Raw genomic sequence first — 18,036 nt, 5'->3', positions numbered from 1 at the left:
AGGTAAAGGTGAGGGTGATGGAGGCAGTGAGGGTGATGATGAAAGAGATGGAGATGGTAAAGGTGAGGGTGATGATGAAAGAGATGAAGATGGCAAAGATGAAGGTGATGGTGGCTCCAGGCATTAAGCTAATGACACGGTCCTTGCTCTCAAGGAGCACTGGGCTCAGGAGTCTAGAGCCATCCTGACACACTCACTACCCTGGTCCAGTTTGTGGCAGGTGCTGCGAAGGAAAAGGGAAGCTGTGAAGAAGGAGCCTAACAGATGCGGAAACAAAACCTCCTGGGTCAACAGTTGGCGGCCTTTGCCCAGATCAGACAGCAGCCCTTCTCAGCCGCATGCCCCCAAGCCAGACGCCAGCTCTCCAGGCCGGTTTCCCTGCCCGGCTGCCCTGCCCACCTCCCTGATAAGCTGATGCACAAACCCGACCCATTAGGGAAGCGGCCCTCAGGGAGGCAGGCGAAGGGGTCGCTGCTCTGGGGAGGGGGCCCCAGCACAGCAGGCATCCACCGGCTCGGGGCTGGCGAGGAAGCCAGGCAGGGCCTTCCACCCGCTTCTTCTCCCTTTCTCCTGAGAGTCTGGAGTGAGCAGCCTCAGATGGTCTGAGCATCCAGAAGCAGGAGAAGCAGGAGGTGGAGGATTCGGGCGCTGGACGTGGGGTCAGTGCGCGGGCTGTGTCCTCGATGCTTGAGAGCAAAGGCCTCCTGGGGCCACTGCGAACAAGTCAACCTGAGGACGGTTTTATGGGAAGGGACTTGAGTCCCAAATCGAAACACACATACGAGGATTAGAAGAGAGAAGGGAGCAGGAAGCAGTGGTGAGGCGACAGGGCCGAAGGACACAGAATACGCCGAGCGGAGAAGCCCCTTCACTTTGCTGCCCGGCTTCTAGCATTTCAGGCTCCTAAGGACCGACAGCAGAAAGAAAAAGAAAAAGCATGTATGTATCATTGTTCTGAAGTTGGACGATTCTGAAAGAGAAACGGGGATGCAGCACTTGCTCACAAAAGTGCTGACTTAGTTTGGTCCCCTGGTATAAAACAAAGGATTTGTAGGAATTCAGGGATGCTTAGATTTACTGATAAAATTAGTTTTTCACAGAAACTGACTGTCATCTTTTCAACAAATTTCTCCTACAGTCTAATGAGCCTACTAAGTGCTCACCCACTTTGGCACACAATTAGTGTTCCCATCTGCTTTGTCTCTGCCTGCACACAGGTGTACATGTGTGAGCATATGTGAGCAACATGCATGCACACACATGTATTCACCCACTCACACACACACTCATACCCACTCACACACACACTCACCCACTCACACATACATACTCTCTCTCTCTCTCTCTCTCACACACACACACACACAGGCAGAGCATGGCTTTTTAAAGTCCCTGCAACCAGGAAAGAAATCGCCACTGAAGTGACCCTAAAATGAAATGACCCTAAAACGAATTGTTTCTTGGCAAAAGCTTCTCCCTGGGGAATTTTCAAGCACTGTTACACTCTGGAGTACCATCAGTATAGCATGACTAAGTTCCTCTTTGGTTTTGCCATCAAACGCTATGTGTGAGCAGCGAACAGGCACCTCTGCCAAAGTCTATGGGAATTCAGAGTTCTTGATATTGATTATTTGTCAGTTAATGTCTGTTTCCTCCTCTCAACTGTAGGTTCCTTGAAAGCAGAAATGGGGTCTATTTTGTTGACCCTTGTACCCCAGCACACAGCTTTGTGTCCTGCATATAGCAGGTACTCAATAACGGATATTAAGGGCAGGACTCATGCCTAATCAATCTTTGGAGGCTTCCTAGAACTCAAAGAATGTCTGGTATGCAGTAGGCAACCAGGCAGTGCTTGTTGAGAGCATATATTCGGTTCCAGGGAACCAAGAGAACAATTACTGCAGGAATTTGGCTCCCACGTTGCATCTCATAGTTCAGCTGTTTAGGAAAGGAACTGATGATGATCAAGTTCAAGATTTTGACAGATCAGTGGACTGACATCCCCAGGTCACCTCCACTTTGCATATCTTTTTATTTCATGCTTGCTGTCCTCAGCTCTCCCAGATGAGCGAGTTCACACAATCACTCCTGGGCTTGGCACCTGGGGATCTGACTGTCTCTGCCTCTCTGTGGCCATCATGGGCATGGAGTACATGACCCATAGAAAAGAGGGTGGGAGACTAGCTTGCCTCTCTCCAGGAGCAATGGGCCACACCTCTGGGGACTCAAGTGCTGTCCAAAAGCAACCAAGCACCTTATCTCTGAGTTAATTAACTATGAATTATTGAAAGGAGTCTCTGAATTACAAACACCATGCTCATCTGCACAGGAATTAACGGTTGGAGACTCCATGAAGTAAGTGAAGTGTTAGTAGCTCAGTCTTATCTGACTCTTTGTGACCTCGTGAACTATAGCCTGGCAGGCTCCTCTGTCCATGGAATTCTCTAAGCAGTAATACTGGGCTGGGTAGGGATTCGCTTCTCCAGGCAATCTTCCTGACCCAGGGATCAAACCCAGGCCTCCTGCATTGAAGGCAGATTCTTTACCATCTGAAACATCAGGGAAGCCCACGGAGGTTCCATACTCCACTATAATTACCCTTCAGACACACAGTCTGGTGCCTGGAAGACAGGAGCATCCTTCCGCCTGACAGACCGCAGAGCCCTGCCTGGCATTCCTGCCCTTCCCGTTGCTGACCCCTCATCCTCCCACCCTGTCTGTCTCTGGGCTGATTTGCAGCCGCTCTTCAGCGCCCCCTGCAGGAACACTGCAGGTTGGGGCAGCCCAGGACCTGTCCTGGGACTCACCTTGCACCTTGACATCAGAGCAAGAAGGCACATGTCCTTCAAGATTCAACATGCGTGCACGTGGCTGACCCCAGGCCTCCCGCCAGAGCCAACTGCAATCAGCACGTGCTCAGAGCCTACTCCCAACCCTGCAAGGGCAAGGAACAGATAACAGGTAAACACAGTGGGATGGCTTACCTTCTGAGCATCCCTGTGCCGTCCACGTATTTGCCGATCACAGAGCCAGATCTCTGCTTCCGGCTTGGCTTGGAAGCAGCTGTGTTTGCCCTGGCCGCCTTGTCTTTCTGGAGAAACACAGAATGCTCTCAGATCCTCACCCACTGATTCGTCCCAGTGTTTGAGCAGAAAAGGGCTCAGTTTCCCCACCTCATAGATCAGGCTGGAAATAAAACCCTAAGGAAGAAAGTGATGGCCTGGCTCCTTGCTAGCCTTTACCCACTCTCCTTTCACTGTCCTCTCTTAGCAGAATTCCTTCACCTCCTGTCTAATAATCTAATCGAAGGAACCAGTTTAGAGCCCCAGGGTCTGGGAGGTTACCCTTCACAGGAGTAGTGATCATTTGCAAGAGGATAAATCAGTTCAGTTCAGTTCAGTTGCTCAGTCATGTCCAACTGTTTGCAACCCCGTGGACTGCAGCATGCCAGGCTTCCCTGTCCATCACCAACTCCTGGAGTGTGTTCAAACCCATGTCTTTCGAGTCAGTGATGCCATCCAACCATCTCATCCTCTATTGTCCCCTTCTCCTCCTGCCTTCTATCTTTCCCAGCATCAGGGTCTTTGCCAATGGGTCAGTTCTTCACATCAGGTGGCCAAAGTATTGGATTTTCAGCTTCAGCATCAGTCCTTCCAATGAATATTCAGGACTAATTTCCTTTAGGATGGACTGCTTGGATCTCCTTGCAGTCCAAGGGACTCTCAAGAGTCTTCTGCAACACCACAGTTCAAAAGCATCAATTTTTCAGTGCTCAGCTTCCTTTGCAGTCCAACTATCAAATCCACACATGACTACGGGAAAAACCATAGCTTTGACTAGATGGACCTTTGCTAGTAAAGTAATATCTCTGCTTTTTAATATGCTGTCTAGGTTGGTCATAGCTTTTCTTCCAAGGAGCAAGTGTCTTTTAATTTCATGGCTGCAGTCACCATCTGCAGTGATTTTTGGAACCCCTCAAAAAAAGTCTGTCAGTGTTTCCATTGTTTCCCCATCTATTTGCTGTGAAGTGATGGGACCGATGCCATGATCATTGTTTTCTGAATGTTGAGTTATAAGCCAACTTTTTCACTCTCCTCTTTCACTTTCATCAAGAGGCTCTTTAGTTCTTCATTTTCTGCCATAAGGTTAGTGTAATCTGCGTATCTGAGGTTATTGATATTTCTCCCGGCAATCTTGATTCCAGCTTGTGCTTCATCCAGCCCAGCATTTTGCATGACATACTCTGCATTTCAGTTAATTAAGCAGGGTGATAATATACAACCTTGACGTACTCCTTTTCCCATGGAAACAGTCTGTTGTTCCATGTCTGGTTCTAACTGTTGCTTCTTGACCTGATTACAAATTTCTCAGCAGGCAGGTCAGGTGGTCTGGTATTCCCATCTCTTGAAGAATTTTCCATAGTTTGTTGTGATCCACACAGTCAAAGTCTTTGGCATAGTCAATAAAGTAGAAGTAGGTGTTTTTCTGGAACTCTCTTGCTTTTTTGATGATCCAATGGATGTTGGCAATTTGATCTCTGGTTCCTCTGCCTTTTCTAAATCCAGCTTGAACATCTGGAAGTTCATGGTTCACATACTGTTGAAGCCTGGCTTGGAGAATTTTGAGCATAACTTTACTAGTGTGTGAGATGAATGCAATTGTGCAGTAGTTTGAACATTCTTTGGCATTGCCTTTCTTTGGGATTGAAATGAAAACTCACCTTTTCAGTCCTGTGGCCACTGCTGAGTTTTCCAAATTTGCTGGCGTATTGAGTGCAGCACTTTCACAGCATCATCTTTTAGGATTTGAAAGAACTCAACTGGAATTCCATGACCTCCACTAGCTTTGTTCATAGTGATGTTTCCTAAGGCCCACTTGACTTCACATTCCAGGATGTCTGGCTCTGGGTGAGTGATCACACCATCATGGTTATCTGGGTCATGAAGAGCTAAATGTAGGATGCACAGAAAATACTCTGTGCATCTTTTAGTCACACACACTCTTCAGTGGAGCTTCAGACCCTCTTAATTTTCAAAGCCCCAGATGCTGCTGTTGTTCAGTTGCTCAACCGTGTCTCTTTGTGACCCCATAGACTGCAGCACAATAGGCCTCCCTGTCCTTCACTGCTGCCTGAAGTTTGCTCAAACTCATGCTCATTGAGTCGGTGATGCTATTCAACCATCTCATCCTCTGTCGTCCCTTTCTCCTTCTGCCCTCAATCTTCCCCAGCTTCAGGGTCTTTTCCAGTGAGTCAGCTCTTCACATCAGGTGGAGCTTCAGCTTCAGCATCAGTCCTTCCAGTGAATTTTCAGGGTTGATTTTCTTTAGAATTGACTGGTTTGATCTCCTTGCTGTCCAAGGGACTCCCAAGACTGTTCTCCAGCACCACAATTTGAAAGCATCAGTTCTTCAGTGCTCAGCCTTCCTTATGGACCAGCTCGCACACTGGTACATGACTACTGGAAAAACCATGTGAGGTGCAAATCACTCAGTCACGTCCCTCTTTGCAACCCCATGGCCTCTACAGTCCATGGAATTCTCCAGGCCGGAATACTGGAGTGGGTAGCTGTTCTCTCCTCCAGGGCATCTTCCCAACCCAGGGATCAAACCCAGGTCTCTTGCATTGCAGACAGATTCTTTACCAGCTGAGCCACCAGGGAAGCCCTGGAAAAACCATAGCTTTGACTATATGGACGTTTGTCGGCAAAGTGGTGTCTCTGCTTTTTAATATGCCATCTAAGTCTGTCATAGATTTCCTTTCAGACAGGAGGATCAATTAGCCCAGTGCCCTGCCCACAGCTATGAAGCTAGAACAGAGTATTTCAGATCTTTTGTGGAAGCAGGCTAGGTGAGATAATTTCTCTTGTGTCCTCAGTGAAGAGCCTGGTGGAGTTGGGGGCTTGCACCCCCCTTCTCCAGGGCTCCCTAACAGATGTCTTCCAGATGAGAGGGACTCAGATCACAGAAGAGTCTCTCATTAACCAGCCAGTCCCATGGTTCCGAGTGATCTTTAATCAGAGAAGGAGGGGTGGCCATGCTCCCAGGGCCCCAGGAGGTATGGCTGTGATTTCAAATTAATCTTTAACTATTATTCGGCATGAACTTGATTTTATCCTCTTTTTTCTATTCCCCATGGAGGTTCTCAATTCCATTCCCTACTCGAAACAGAATGAGTTTGCCAGGGGGAGGGAAGCAAGGTCAAGGGATTAGGGTGATATTTGGCAAGAAGTTTTAAAATAAAACCATTGTTACTTCTAAAACAATCATAACCATTATCACCATTGAACAAACATGTGTAGGCTTAAGCCTTGCTCTGACAGTACACATAGGTGGGCGGCAGAGACATGTTGCTGCCAGCTGGGAATAGAAGAGAGACGGTTATGTGCAAGGTCCCTAAGGGGTTTGCAGCTACAAACCAGCTTCGACCAAATGAGGGGCAAGCTAGCTGCCAGGTGCTGCCTGCATTTAGGGAATTAACAGCTGAGGGGCTAGCACAAGACCTCCTTTTCCAAGAGGTTTTCACACACACACAAAAAAATCCCTATATACTACTATGTGTGAAATAGCTAGTGGTGTTGGTGGTATTTAGTCACTTAGTCGTGTCCGACTCTTTGCGACCCCACAGACTGTAGCAGGCCAGGCTTCTCTGTCCATGAGATTTCCCAGGGAGGAATACTGGAGTGAGTTGCCATTTCCTTCTCCAGGGGATCTTCCCAACCCGGGGATCAAGCCCATGTCTCCTGCACTGGCAGGAGCGCTCTTTACCACTGAGCCACCAGGGAAGTCCAAAATAGCTAGTATACGCTGCTATATGACCCAAGGAGCCCAGCCTGGCGCTCTGTGACCACCTAGAGGAATGGGATGGGGGGATGGGAGGGAGGCTCACGAGGGAGGGAATATACATGTAGTTATGGCTGATTTGCATTGCTTACGGCAGAAACCAACACAACATTATATCCTCCAACTAAATAGAAAAAAACAAAAACCCCTACCAAATGGAAAAAAGGATGAGAATTCTCTTTCCTCCTGTGATCACTGAGGTTGCCGTCCAAGGAGGCTAACAATTTACCCAAGATCACACATGAAATTTACGATGCGTAATCCTGATAGAATGTGACATGGATCCATCCTGTCCCCCTTTTTCTTCCCTTCAGAGCATCCAATAGCTACTGCCTAAAGGGGAGGAAGATAGCAGATCCTGAAAGCCTAGATTCTGCTTAGTGCATTCGCAAATGAAAATCTTCATGTAAATAATGGATTTTTGTGTTATTTGGGAAAGTATGTAGGTTCAGAGGAGCAGCGGTGCCCACAGGATTAAAAAATTGTATATAAAATCAACTACGTAAATGGCAGAAAGTGAAGAGGAGCTAAAAAGCCTCTTGAGGAAAGTGAAAGAGAAGAGTGAAAGAGTTGGCTTAAAGCTCAACATTCAGAAAACGAAGATCATGGCATCTGGTCCCATCACTTCATGAGAAATAGATGGGAAACAGTAGAGACAGTGTCAGACTTTATTTTTTGGGGCTCCAAAATCACTGTAGATGGTGACTGCAGCCATGAAATTAAAAGACGCTTACACCTTGGATGAAAAGTTATGACCAATCTAGATAGTATATTCAAAAGCAGAGACATTGCCGACTAAGGTCCGTCTAGTCAAGGCTATGGTTTTTCCTGTGGTCATGTATGGATGTGAGAGTTGGACTGTGAAGAAGGCTGAGCGCCAAACAATTGATGCTTTTGAACTGTGGTCTTGGAGAAGACTCTTGAGGGTCCCTTAGACTGCAAGGAGATCCAACCAGTCCATTCTGAAGGAGATCAGCCCTAGGATTTCTTTGGAAGGAATGATGCTAAAGCTGAAGCTCCAGTACTTTGGCCACTTCATGCGAAGAGTTGACTCATTGGAAAAGACTCTGATGCTGGGAGGGATTGGAGGCAGGAGGAGAAGGGGACAACCGAGGATGAGATGGCTGGATGGCATCACGGACTCGATGGACGTGAGTCTGAGTGAACTCCAGGAGATGGTGATGGACAGGGAGGCCTGGCATGCTGCGATTCATGGGGTCGCAAAGAGTCGGACACGACTGAGCGACTGAACTGAACTGAACTGAAAATGATGAAATACACATTTTAATTCTCTCTATGACAGTCTAAAGTGTAAAATTTTCATCAAGACATCAAAATCTTAATGAAGAAAAAAACAGAACATTTTGGTTTAAAAGTGATGGCGACATTTCAACTCATCGTTTCTATGTTCAAAATGTGAGGGACCCTCCCAAGTATTCCAGTCTTGTGACGCCAAAAGAAAAGTGTGTCATTTCACAGAAAATTAACATACTGTGACCCTATAGGTCACCTTGCACCTTTACTACTTTTGAAAAATCTTATGCCACCATCCTGCCCACATGAAGGTACAGCCAGACCCCCAAGCCACGGGACCTTCTTGGGCCAGTCCCAGCACAGCCTGGCTGCCTCTGGACCCCAGTCCTTGTCTTCCCCCTGCCACGCAGAGGGGGCGCCGGCCGCTTACCTGGAAACGTATGTCCTGTTCATCCCGGAGATGCTTGTTCCTTTCCCTGCAGATGGAAAGGGGAATCTGTTCAAACATGGGGCCTGCGGTCGACAGGTCCATAGCACTGGTGTCACGGTCAGATGGGTGCAGAGGACCGCTGTGTGTGGAAGGCCCGGGGCGGGGGGGGGGGGGGGGGGGCGCGGAGCAGGGGGGGAATGCTTTCCTTAGGGATGGTGGCTGAGGGCAGAGGGTGATTGTGTCTAAGTCAGGTCAGAGGCAGGGGGACAGAATGGCCTTAGAGCCAGCTGGCTGGGGGGCCAGGTGAGGCACAGAGAGGCTCCAGGCTGGGACTCTGAACAGACACTGGTGGTGGTTTAGTCACTAAGTCATGTCCGATTCTTGCAACCCCATGGACTGTAGCCTGCCAGGCTCCCCTGATCATGAGATTCTCCAGGCAAGAATACTGGAGTGGGTTGCCATTTCCTTCTCCAGGGGATCTTCCCAACCCTGGAATCGAACCCGGGTCTCCTGTACTGCAGGCAGATTCTTTCCCAACTGAGCCACCAGGGAAGCCCTAGGCTCCATAAAAAGACCCACAGATGTTGGCAGCGCAGTGCCTTGCCAGCCTCCCCTGCTCACTCACACTGTATCTGCCCTTGTATTTTTTCAAAGTACAAATAGCAAAAAGGGAAAAAGCCCAACCAAGCGCGTTCCTGTGCATCTTGTTCTCTGCCTTCACTAAATCCTTCCTGAGAATCCAGACCTCCTCTCACACCCATGAGAACTTGGCCACCTAAGAAAATCTCTTCCATCTTCCCGGACTTCTGAATCACATCTTAAGTCAAGAAATCTGAGATACATTCTCTTTGAAGAATTTTCCTATTTGGTGGCATCAAAGACGCCAGACACAGTGATCTTACCTCGCTTTCAAATTAATAAAAAAAAAAAAAACAAAGCTAAACTAAAAACCTTAATAAGGTAGCTGATTCAAACCTGCTTGCAATTTAAAAACTTAGAACCCAAATTTCATCACCATTTCCCAAGAGGTGTTTTGCGGGCAGCAGGTTAAGTAACTTAGAAACCTCAGAGGCAAAATTGAAAATTCCATCTTTCCCCACACCTGGTTGAGTTTGGTCATTTGGGGGGAGTTTTTTGAGAGTATTCCAAACCAAATCAAACCAGTGAGCTTTGAATTTACAGTAAGCTTGATAGGCTGAGAAAACTCCTATCTTGCTGCCCTGTTTGTGATGCTCAATCAGTTCCGTTCTCTCCTACCTGAGCAAGTACCATGCCAGGCACACAGAAGAATGGGGCAACGCCCATCTGCAGAGGTACAAACTGGAGAGGGGGGTGGGCACCTGTGTAAATGGACCAAACAGAGCGGAGAGGTGGTGTTCAGCTGCCCAACAGGATGTTCGGGACCAAGGGAATGAGGGTGCTCTCTCAGCAGACAGGCGAGACTCTGGAGACGGGGGCGCCCTTCTGGGCTCTGGGATGAGCTCGCACCTCAGGAAATCCAACTGCTTCAGGAGCCCCGACTTCTCCCGCTGCAGACTCTCGGTGACGCGGTACACTTCCCTGAGGGGGCACAAGAGGGCAGTGATGAGTGACCGCACCAGGTGGGGCACTACCAGGGCGCGAGGCGGTGATGAAGTCAGACCCTGGAGATGGTACCCGGGCTGGTCCTCCGCTGGAGAGCAGGGCCTCGTGCAGGGGCTTATACCAGGAATCAGCGAGTCGTCTCAGGCACCTATTTGGAAGGCGAACTTATCCCCGTTTTACAAACATGGATCACAAGACAGGTTCACTAAGTCTCCCAAGACAACCCAGGACTGAGCCAGGGTCCTAATCCAGACCCCCTGGGGCCAAGGATACTGCTTCATGATGACTGTACCGTCTTCTCGGGCTCCCAGTGGCCCTGCCCTGCCCAGAGTTCAGGAAATCAGAATCAACTGTCTTCTCCAGCCCAGTCTCGGAGGGTGAGAGCAGAGTTAGGGCTTCCCCACCGCCGCCCCGCCCCCCCCCCACCGCCGCCACCTCCACCACGCTGGTTTAGTTTATTTTCAGGAGCTACTGAAGAACCACTGTCCCGTCTCCACCTTCCCCCAACAGTCTCCAATCTGTTCCTGCAGATCTGGGATTTCCATGGTTGCGCATTCGTTCCTTTGGCTAAAATTTCCATCTGTAGCTACAAAGCAGAGACTTAATGGATCAGTCATAATCCATTGTTTACATCACAGTGTGAGCGTGTCAATAGAGGATCTGGGGGAAGGAAAGAGAGAGGCTGAAAGACACACTCGGGGTGGCTGGAGGGCAACTTAGGCTGCGAGGTGGGGCCATGTGTGCTGCGTTAGCCTCTGTGTTCTCACTGCAGTGTCTGGCTCGAAAGCCAAGCCGCAGTTAGCAAACAGCGATGGGAACAAAGGAGAGAGGGCAAAAGGAGGGGCGGGAGGCAGGAGGGCAGGGAAGGAGGGAGGAAGAGAGATGGAAGGGAGGAGGGAGCAGTGGCAAGGAATTCAGCCTCTCTCAGAAAGGGGAAAAATAGAGAACGGGGTGATGCTGGAAAATAAACCTTGCTTAACTGTGCAAGTCTGCCTCCATCCTTCCCTCTCTCTGCCCCGCGGTTCAGAGATTTTGAATCTTCCCCAGGCTTACGGCAAAGGGTCCAAGGTTCCACATTTTCAAGCCACAGCCTAGTTTTAGAGCAGGAAGCACCCTGAGCCCGATACTGCGCTGGGCAAGGACTGTCCCCCGACCACCCCGCCCATGTCACTACTGAGCTTGCTGGGGCCATAGGACGCGCCCGCCAAGCTCGCGATCTCCTGATTCCTGCAGCGGTATCTGTGGGTTTTTCCCCTTTATAGAATAATTAGAAAGTCAATTTGCAACAGTAACAAACTGTCTCAAATTCTAAGTTCACCTCAGACAATCCTAATTAAGCAACAGAACTTCTCTGGCTCCTGCAGAGCTGCAAACTCCCAACATTTTATTACCAATTATATTTAATTTCGACTTGAGGGAAAACAATGTCCCTCCCATTATCCACGCTGGGTCCCTAAGCCCCAGCCTGGGACTCTGCTCCGACCAACCGGCACTACGTGGGCACACCTGCCAGCTTGCTCCTTGGTTCCCTGGGAGCCAAGGTTGCCTCCGGCTGGCTTTGGGGCTCCCCAGCCCCCACCCCACGTCCTGCTTCTTCCTGGGAGCAGATGGCTTTCCCCGCTGAGGACAGTCACTCAGTGGAGACCTGAGGGCTGGGGTCTCACAGTGATTGTGCAAGTGTGACTGCGTGTGTGCTGTTGTGTCAGACGCTGTGCGACCCCATGGACTATAGCCCACCAGGTTCCTCTGTCCGTGGAATTCTCCAGGCAAGAATACTGGAGTGAGTCGCCATGCCCTCCCCTAGGGGGATCTTCCCGACCCAGGGATAGGACCTGTGTCTCCTGTGTCTCCTGCATTGGCAGGCGGGCTCTTTACCGCTGAGCCACCTGGGAAACTCCACAGTATTTGATGGAGGGGTCACGTCCTCCACAATGAAGAGGACCTCATTCCAGCCCTCCTCTGGCCCTGCTGACACAGCACCAGGGGACCCTAGCACCGTGACCACACACACATATACACACCCGTACATGGTACGTATCGGTGCACACATGTGGCTGTTTGTCTAGCAGACATTCAGATATCCACCTATCTAAACATGCACGCATACACACACATATTCAGATAGATTTTGGGGGTCTTAACAAAAAGAAGAGCATTTCTGAAAAAAAAAAAAAAAAAAGATACTTAGATATATAACAAAATGCCCCAAACGTCCTTTTGACCTAGGCATTCGACAAGTTTGTGTCTGGCTGACGGGCGAAGGGTAAAGCACAGAGCTTGCCATTTCATGGATGCGGCCGGGGAGAGGTTTACCACCGCCCGGAGGGAAGGGCTGTCGGCCTGGTTTTTATCAGAAAGAAATATGGAGCGTTCTCCAAGGGATCTGTCAAGTGAATAAGGCAGGCTGATGTAGAGCAGTGCACTGCCGCTGCGTGTGTGTGTGTGTGTGTGTGTGTGTGTGTGAGCTCATTGTGACCCCATGGACTGTAGCCCACCAGGCTCGTCTGTCCATGGGATTCTCCAGGCAAGAATACTGGTGTGGGTTACCATGCCCTCCTCCAGGAGATCTTCCCCACCCAGGGATTGAACCTGCATCTCTTACGTCTCCTGCATTGGCAGGTGGGTTCTTTACCACTAGCGCTGCCTGGAAGTGCCTGTGTGTGTGTGCGCAAACACCCTGGAAGGATCCACAAGAAGCCACGACTGGTGGCCTCCTACTCACAGGAGGCCAGGGGTCGGGGGGTGGGGGTGCAAACCACTTTGAATTTTGTGCCTTGTCATAAACCACCTGCCCCAGATACAAAATGATTAACAAAATAGACAGCGACGCTGCATTTCAGTTGACCTTCATCTCTCCTCTGACTGTTCCTTCTTCATCTGTTTTTAAAACCTAGTTCTCCTTCCTTGGGGATCTTCAGAGAACAGGAAGACTTATTTTCCCATCCTAAGATCCAGTTGACACATGATGGGGCCTGATGATCTAGAGGCCAGCTCTCCCCGCTCCCCGCTGCTCTGGGGAATCACCCGGCAGTCAGACATCTCTGGGGATGCACAAGTTGGGAGGATGAGACTCTGACCTTGCTTTCTGGCACTGTGTAGCTGTGTGACTGCAGGTTCCCGCTACCCCTCTCTGAGCTTCCATTTTCCTTTTGTGAAATGGAGAGGTGGCTTCCAGCACACAGGTCCTGTCCATACTGCTGATCAGGGTTCCTGCTCTATGGAGGGCATGCTAAGCCTCTCCCCGCCCTTCTCTCCCATCTCCCTAGACAAGACACGCTCTCCTGGGCTCCAGCAGGCTCTCCGGCTGCACAAGCCACTGCAAGCCTCTTCAAAACAAGCCATGAAGGTTCTGCACTCATTTATCTCTCCCTCCTAGCCCCTCCTTCCCTCTTTTTCAATTCCCGGCCTCCAGAGATTGTGTCTCTGGCTTGCTTGATGAAGATAAAGTTTCAGACAGATTTTAATCCTCACGCCGTGATTGGCTACCCCGGCTCTGGTGCTTAGCTCTGGTGCTTACTTCCACCTGCAGGCCTCACGCCTGTGCTTTCAGATGTTTGCTGCTTTTAGGCCTTGATTGAATTTTAAGAGGCCGAATCCTTAATTCTGTTTATAAAGTTAAGCACCTTGTTGACCTGCTCTCAATGGGAAGGAACCGATTTTGCTTGTTTCCAGTGAAATACACCATTCCTCCACCCGGCATCCAAGCCTTGGAATGGAAGGGCTGGTTTCACTTTAAGCCAGCAGCTAGGGAAGACAACTATTTTTCAACTGGAGGGATCTTCCTAGGGTAAAAATCTCCAAATCTAAACACATGTCCTGCCTCTCACTCTGGATCAGTCCCAGATCATACAAGACACTACATAAGAGCCAGACGGCAGAACAGTTTGATTTAGGCTAATGGCTTCTCAGGTGGCAGCGTGGTAAAGAATCTGCCTGCCAATATAGGAGACGCAAGAGAGCGGGTTTGATCCCAGGATCAGGAAGATCTCCTGGAGGAGGGTATGAACCACTCCAGTATTCTTGCCTGGAGAATCCCTGATCTAGGAGGATCTCACATGCTGTGGGGCAAGTAAGCCCGTGCATCACAACTACTGAGTCTGGCGGGCTACAGTCCAAAGGGCTGCAAAGAGTCAGACATGACTGAGCACACGCACTTCCTGCAATGGACCAAGGTTTTGCCAGCAGTCAGAGAGCGGCAGGGCTTTATCAGCAAACCATGCCCAGAGACGTGGGGCTGCCCCCACAGGGCCCACACAGAGGAAGGCTGGTGGGAAAAAAACGGGCCGAGCTGGGATGCTGCTTCCAGGCCCGTCACATGCCCTGTGACACTCTGCACACGCATGGCACACTGACCTGGGAAGATTCCCCAGCCCGCCGTGGCCTCCAGGGTCAATGTCTGGCCACTCCCCTCACTCAGCATCTTTCCCCAGACTTCCTGCTACATGGTTGGATAACATCATCCTGATCGTTTAATACATTTTCTGAGAACAAGGCTGCATGTTTCTTGTCAATCCTAGGTAATGCCTGACACAGAGCTAGTCTGCTTCATATCTCAGGATTCTAGAAGAAGGTTAGAAGAGGGACTGAGGAGCCCCGTCCCCATGTCATGAGCATGGAGAAGGGTCTGGGGTGGGGGTGGGGGCGGGGGGGCGTCGCTCATAGGCTCAGAGCAGGGGACCGGTGTGGAGGGCAGCATCCGGGCGGCGCAAGGGTCACACTCACATCTCCTTCTCCTGGTGGAGCTTGTGGGCCTCTTGCCGGAGGCTCTCCAGCTGCTGCTGGGCGTCCTGGAGCTCCCGGGATGTCCGTTCCAGCTCCTGTGCCAGCTCCTGGTTGGTGAGTCTCAGCTTGGTGTTCTCAGCCTTGGTCTTGTGCTTGTCATTGTGCAGGGCAGTGCACTGGCCTTCCAGCTGGAAAGGCGGAAGGGGGCGTGCAGGGGGAGTGATGAGGGACCAGCTCCGTCAGGCTGCCTCTCCCGGCCCCACCTGGCTTCCTCCATGTGGCGGGCAGCAGCCCTTGCTATTGCCCCTCACCACCCTCCAGCTTCAGTCAGCTTCGTCCTGCCCCTCAATTCACACACACACACACACACACACACACACACTTCCAGGGGCAGGAAGGAGCTTCCAGAGCACTCCTGTCTCTCCCCTGTCTCCACGGGGCTACTAAACAGTCTGGGCAGGACTTCGCTGGTGGTCCAGTCATTGAGAATCCACCTGCCAGTGCAGGAGAAGAGGGTTTGATCCCTGGTCCGAGAAGCTTCCACAGGCTGAGGCACAACTAAGCTACAATATTGAGCCCACGCTCTGGAGCCCAGGAGCTGCAACCACTGTGCCTGTGTCCTAGAGTCCGCGGTCCGCAAGAGAAACCACCACAGTGAGAAGCCCTCCCGCCATGACAGAAAGTGACCCCGACTCACCCAACTAGAGAAAGGCCCATGTGCAGCAAAGAGAACCCAGCAGAGCCAAAATGAAATCCAGTTTTTAAAGCAACATTTTTTTTTTTTAAACAGTCCTGGGAGGGGGCTGCACCATTCAGAAAGACCATCATCTGCCCCTCTATCCCAGTGCTGATGACCATCGTCTCACCAGTGGTCTCATCAATGTCTTAGGCGCTCATGAAACCCCTCATGTCCTCCACACTAGCTGCTTCCCCTTGGTCCTTGATGGAGGTGGAAACTGCTAAGTGTCGTTCTTCACACAGCCACCTTCCCCGGTCATGAATCCTGAATATCAATCTATTTATTCCCTTTTCCTCTCTCAGCTAAACAAGTCCGAGTCCTTTCATCTAGACAAGTTTGGTACTTCCTAAGGGTTTGCAGGGTTTGCAGCCACAAACCCTGCAAATCCTTAGGAAATAGCTCAAACCGGTCCAACCAAACATGTACCTTTTCTCATGTCACTAAAGCAACTAAACACCTTAAGGTTTTTCTGGCTGGTGTTTAGTCTGTACAGAGCTTCTAACCCTCTCACCAGAGGAAGACGCAAAGCAAGGCACACAGATCATAATGGATTTAGTTGAATGAATGTGGCCAATAAGAGAAAAAGGAAGCAAAAACAAGAACGTCTGTGCCAATCTCAAGAGGCCCCTGAGTAATCAGGCAAGCATGCAGTAATTAAGTCGAGTGGCAATCATTCATTGAAGGGATAAATCTATTTGGGAAGAACTTAATACGGAACAGTAAGGAGGAGAAAGCAGGAGGAGAAGCCAGGTATGACTGTGCGGGGGGATGGGGAGGCAGCTGGCAGTTCCGCGCATTGAGAGCATCTCGCTGCAGGAGAAAAACCAAAATCTACGGGTTGGGGATTCGCAGGAGTGGACCTGTCTTCCAGCCTTAGCATGGGGTGTCTTCAAGTGCATTTTAATGTGCTGCTAAAAATATCCCTCTCTTTTCAAATGGAAGCAGTGCGTCTGGGTCTGTCCAGGGCCGGATTCCTTCCAGCTCCAAACAAAGCAAAACAGAGGCCAAGTGGCAACGGTTGTCTCTCTACCTATGGGCCCCTCGCTTTGGAGAGGAGGCTTGCCTAGGTTTCCCTGGTGGCTCAGATGGTAAAGAATCCGCCTGCAATGCAGGAGACCCAGGTTCCATCCCTGGGTCAGGAAGATCCCCTGGAGAAGGGAACGGCAATCCACTGCAGTAATTTTGTCTGAAGAATTCTATGGACAGAGGAGCCTGGCGGGCTACAGTCCATGGGGTCACAGAGAGTCAGGCGAGCCTAAGTACGCATGTGCTATAGAATAGAAAACCTCAGAGCTTGTCACATGTAAGGAGAGTGAGCGTGTTTCATGGAACTTTGGTTTCAGTTACTCACACACGCAAGTGTGTGCGAGCTCCAAAGTCATTGATTTTTCACTTGCCTAGAGAGTCCATCTCTCTGGGGTCCTGGGCCAGGCTCTCCCAGACAGGGTGGATGGACACAGGGATACTGCCTAGCCTGCCTCTGGGGACTCAGGTGCATCAAGGGAGCATCTGGTGTCAGCATTGATCCTGCGGGGTGATGGGAGCAGTCGCAAAGGGGCTGATGCGCATTTTCTGGGTGCATGGGAAGAGACGGAACAGACAAATGGACCTTTGAGGAGTCTCTTCCAACTGGAGGCATCCCCAGCCATTCCGGCAGGAAGACATCACAGTCTGCAGCCCCCTCCCCCCACATCAGTGACTGTCCCCATGTCTCAGCATTTCCCTCTGCTCTCACACAGGATGCAGGAAACAAACTAGCGTTTCAGCTTTCTGGTGGCTCCCAGGCATAATTATACCTCCATGTCTGCAGATACCTCGACCGTCGGCAACTTTTCCAAGTTAAACACCAGGCATGGGAGAGTATAAAGTTTTATCTTGGGATCACCTGTGATTTCAAATGCTCTCTTTTGTACCACTAAATGGTTCTTCTCAGATTGGAAAAAATGAAGTCCTTAAGTGAAGGGCAGGGGAAGTGGGTAAGAAAAGAGGGGAGGATAGAGTAGAGAGTCGGGTCCTCTGAGGATGCGGTGGAAAGCTTACCCGCTTCTGCTTCTGGACCAGCTGTTCCAGCTCCTGCTCCTTTGAGAGCAGCTTCTGCTCTAGCTCCCGACTGCGGGCCCGGAACCTCTCCGTGTCCTGCCAGACCAGGAAGAGGGACACGTGAGGCCCAAAGGCACCTGGATGGAGACTGCTTTCACCACCTTGAACCTGCTTAACAGCAGGATCCACTCAGCCTTTGGACTTCCAGTAGTCTTGTACAGATGTGAGAGCTGGACCATAAAGAATACTGAGTGCTGAAGAACTGATGCTTTCAAATTGTGGTGCTAAAGACGACTCTTGGGAGTCCCTTGGACAGCAAGGAGATCAAACCAGTCAATCCTAGAGGAAATCAACCCTGAATATTCACTGGAAGGACTGATGCTGAAGCTGAAGCTCCAATACTTTGGCCACCTGATATGAAAGCCAA

At 50.3% G+C, this 18,036-nt stretch overlaps 1 protein-coding gene across 1 annotated transcript in view; it reads right to left on the bottom strand.

Annotated features, from left to right (window-relative positions):
- The window catches only part of CRACR2A (calcium release activated channel regulator 2A), a 70,942-nt gene that overhangs the window by 25,596 nt on the left and 27,310 nt on the right, over positions 1 to 18,036 (bottom strand). The window contains exons 6-10 of the mRNA XM_052641275.1: positions 17,610 to 17,705; positions 14,831 to 15,018; positions 10,013 to 10,084; positions 8,525 to 8,570; positions 2,985 to 3,091 (exon numbers count right to left, since the gene is read on the bottom strand). Of these exons, the coding sequence (XP_052497235.1) occupies positions 2,985 to 3,091; positions 8,525 to 8,570; positions 10,013 to 10,084; positions 14,831 to 15,018; positions 17,610 to 17,705 (509 nt within the window). The remainder of the gene's footprint in view (positions 1 to 2,984; positions 3,092 to 8,524; positions 8,571 to 10,012; positions 10,085 to 14,830; positions 15,019 to 17,609; positions 17,706 to 18,036) is intronic.

This window comes from Budorcas taxicolor, chromosome 5, assembly GCF_023091745.1.
Source record: "Budorcas taxicolor isolate Tak-1 chromosome 5, Takin1.1, whole genome shotgun sequence".
Classification (NCBI taxonomy): Eukaryota; Metazoa; Chordata; class Mammalia; order Artiodactyla; family Bovidae; genus Budorcas; species Budorcas taxicolor.
This window is presented reverse-complemented; position numbering and strand designations above follow the sequence as displayed.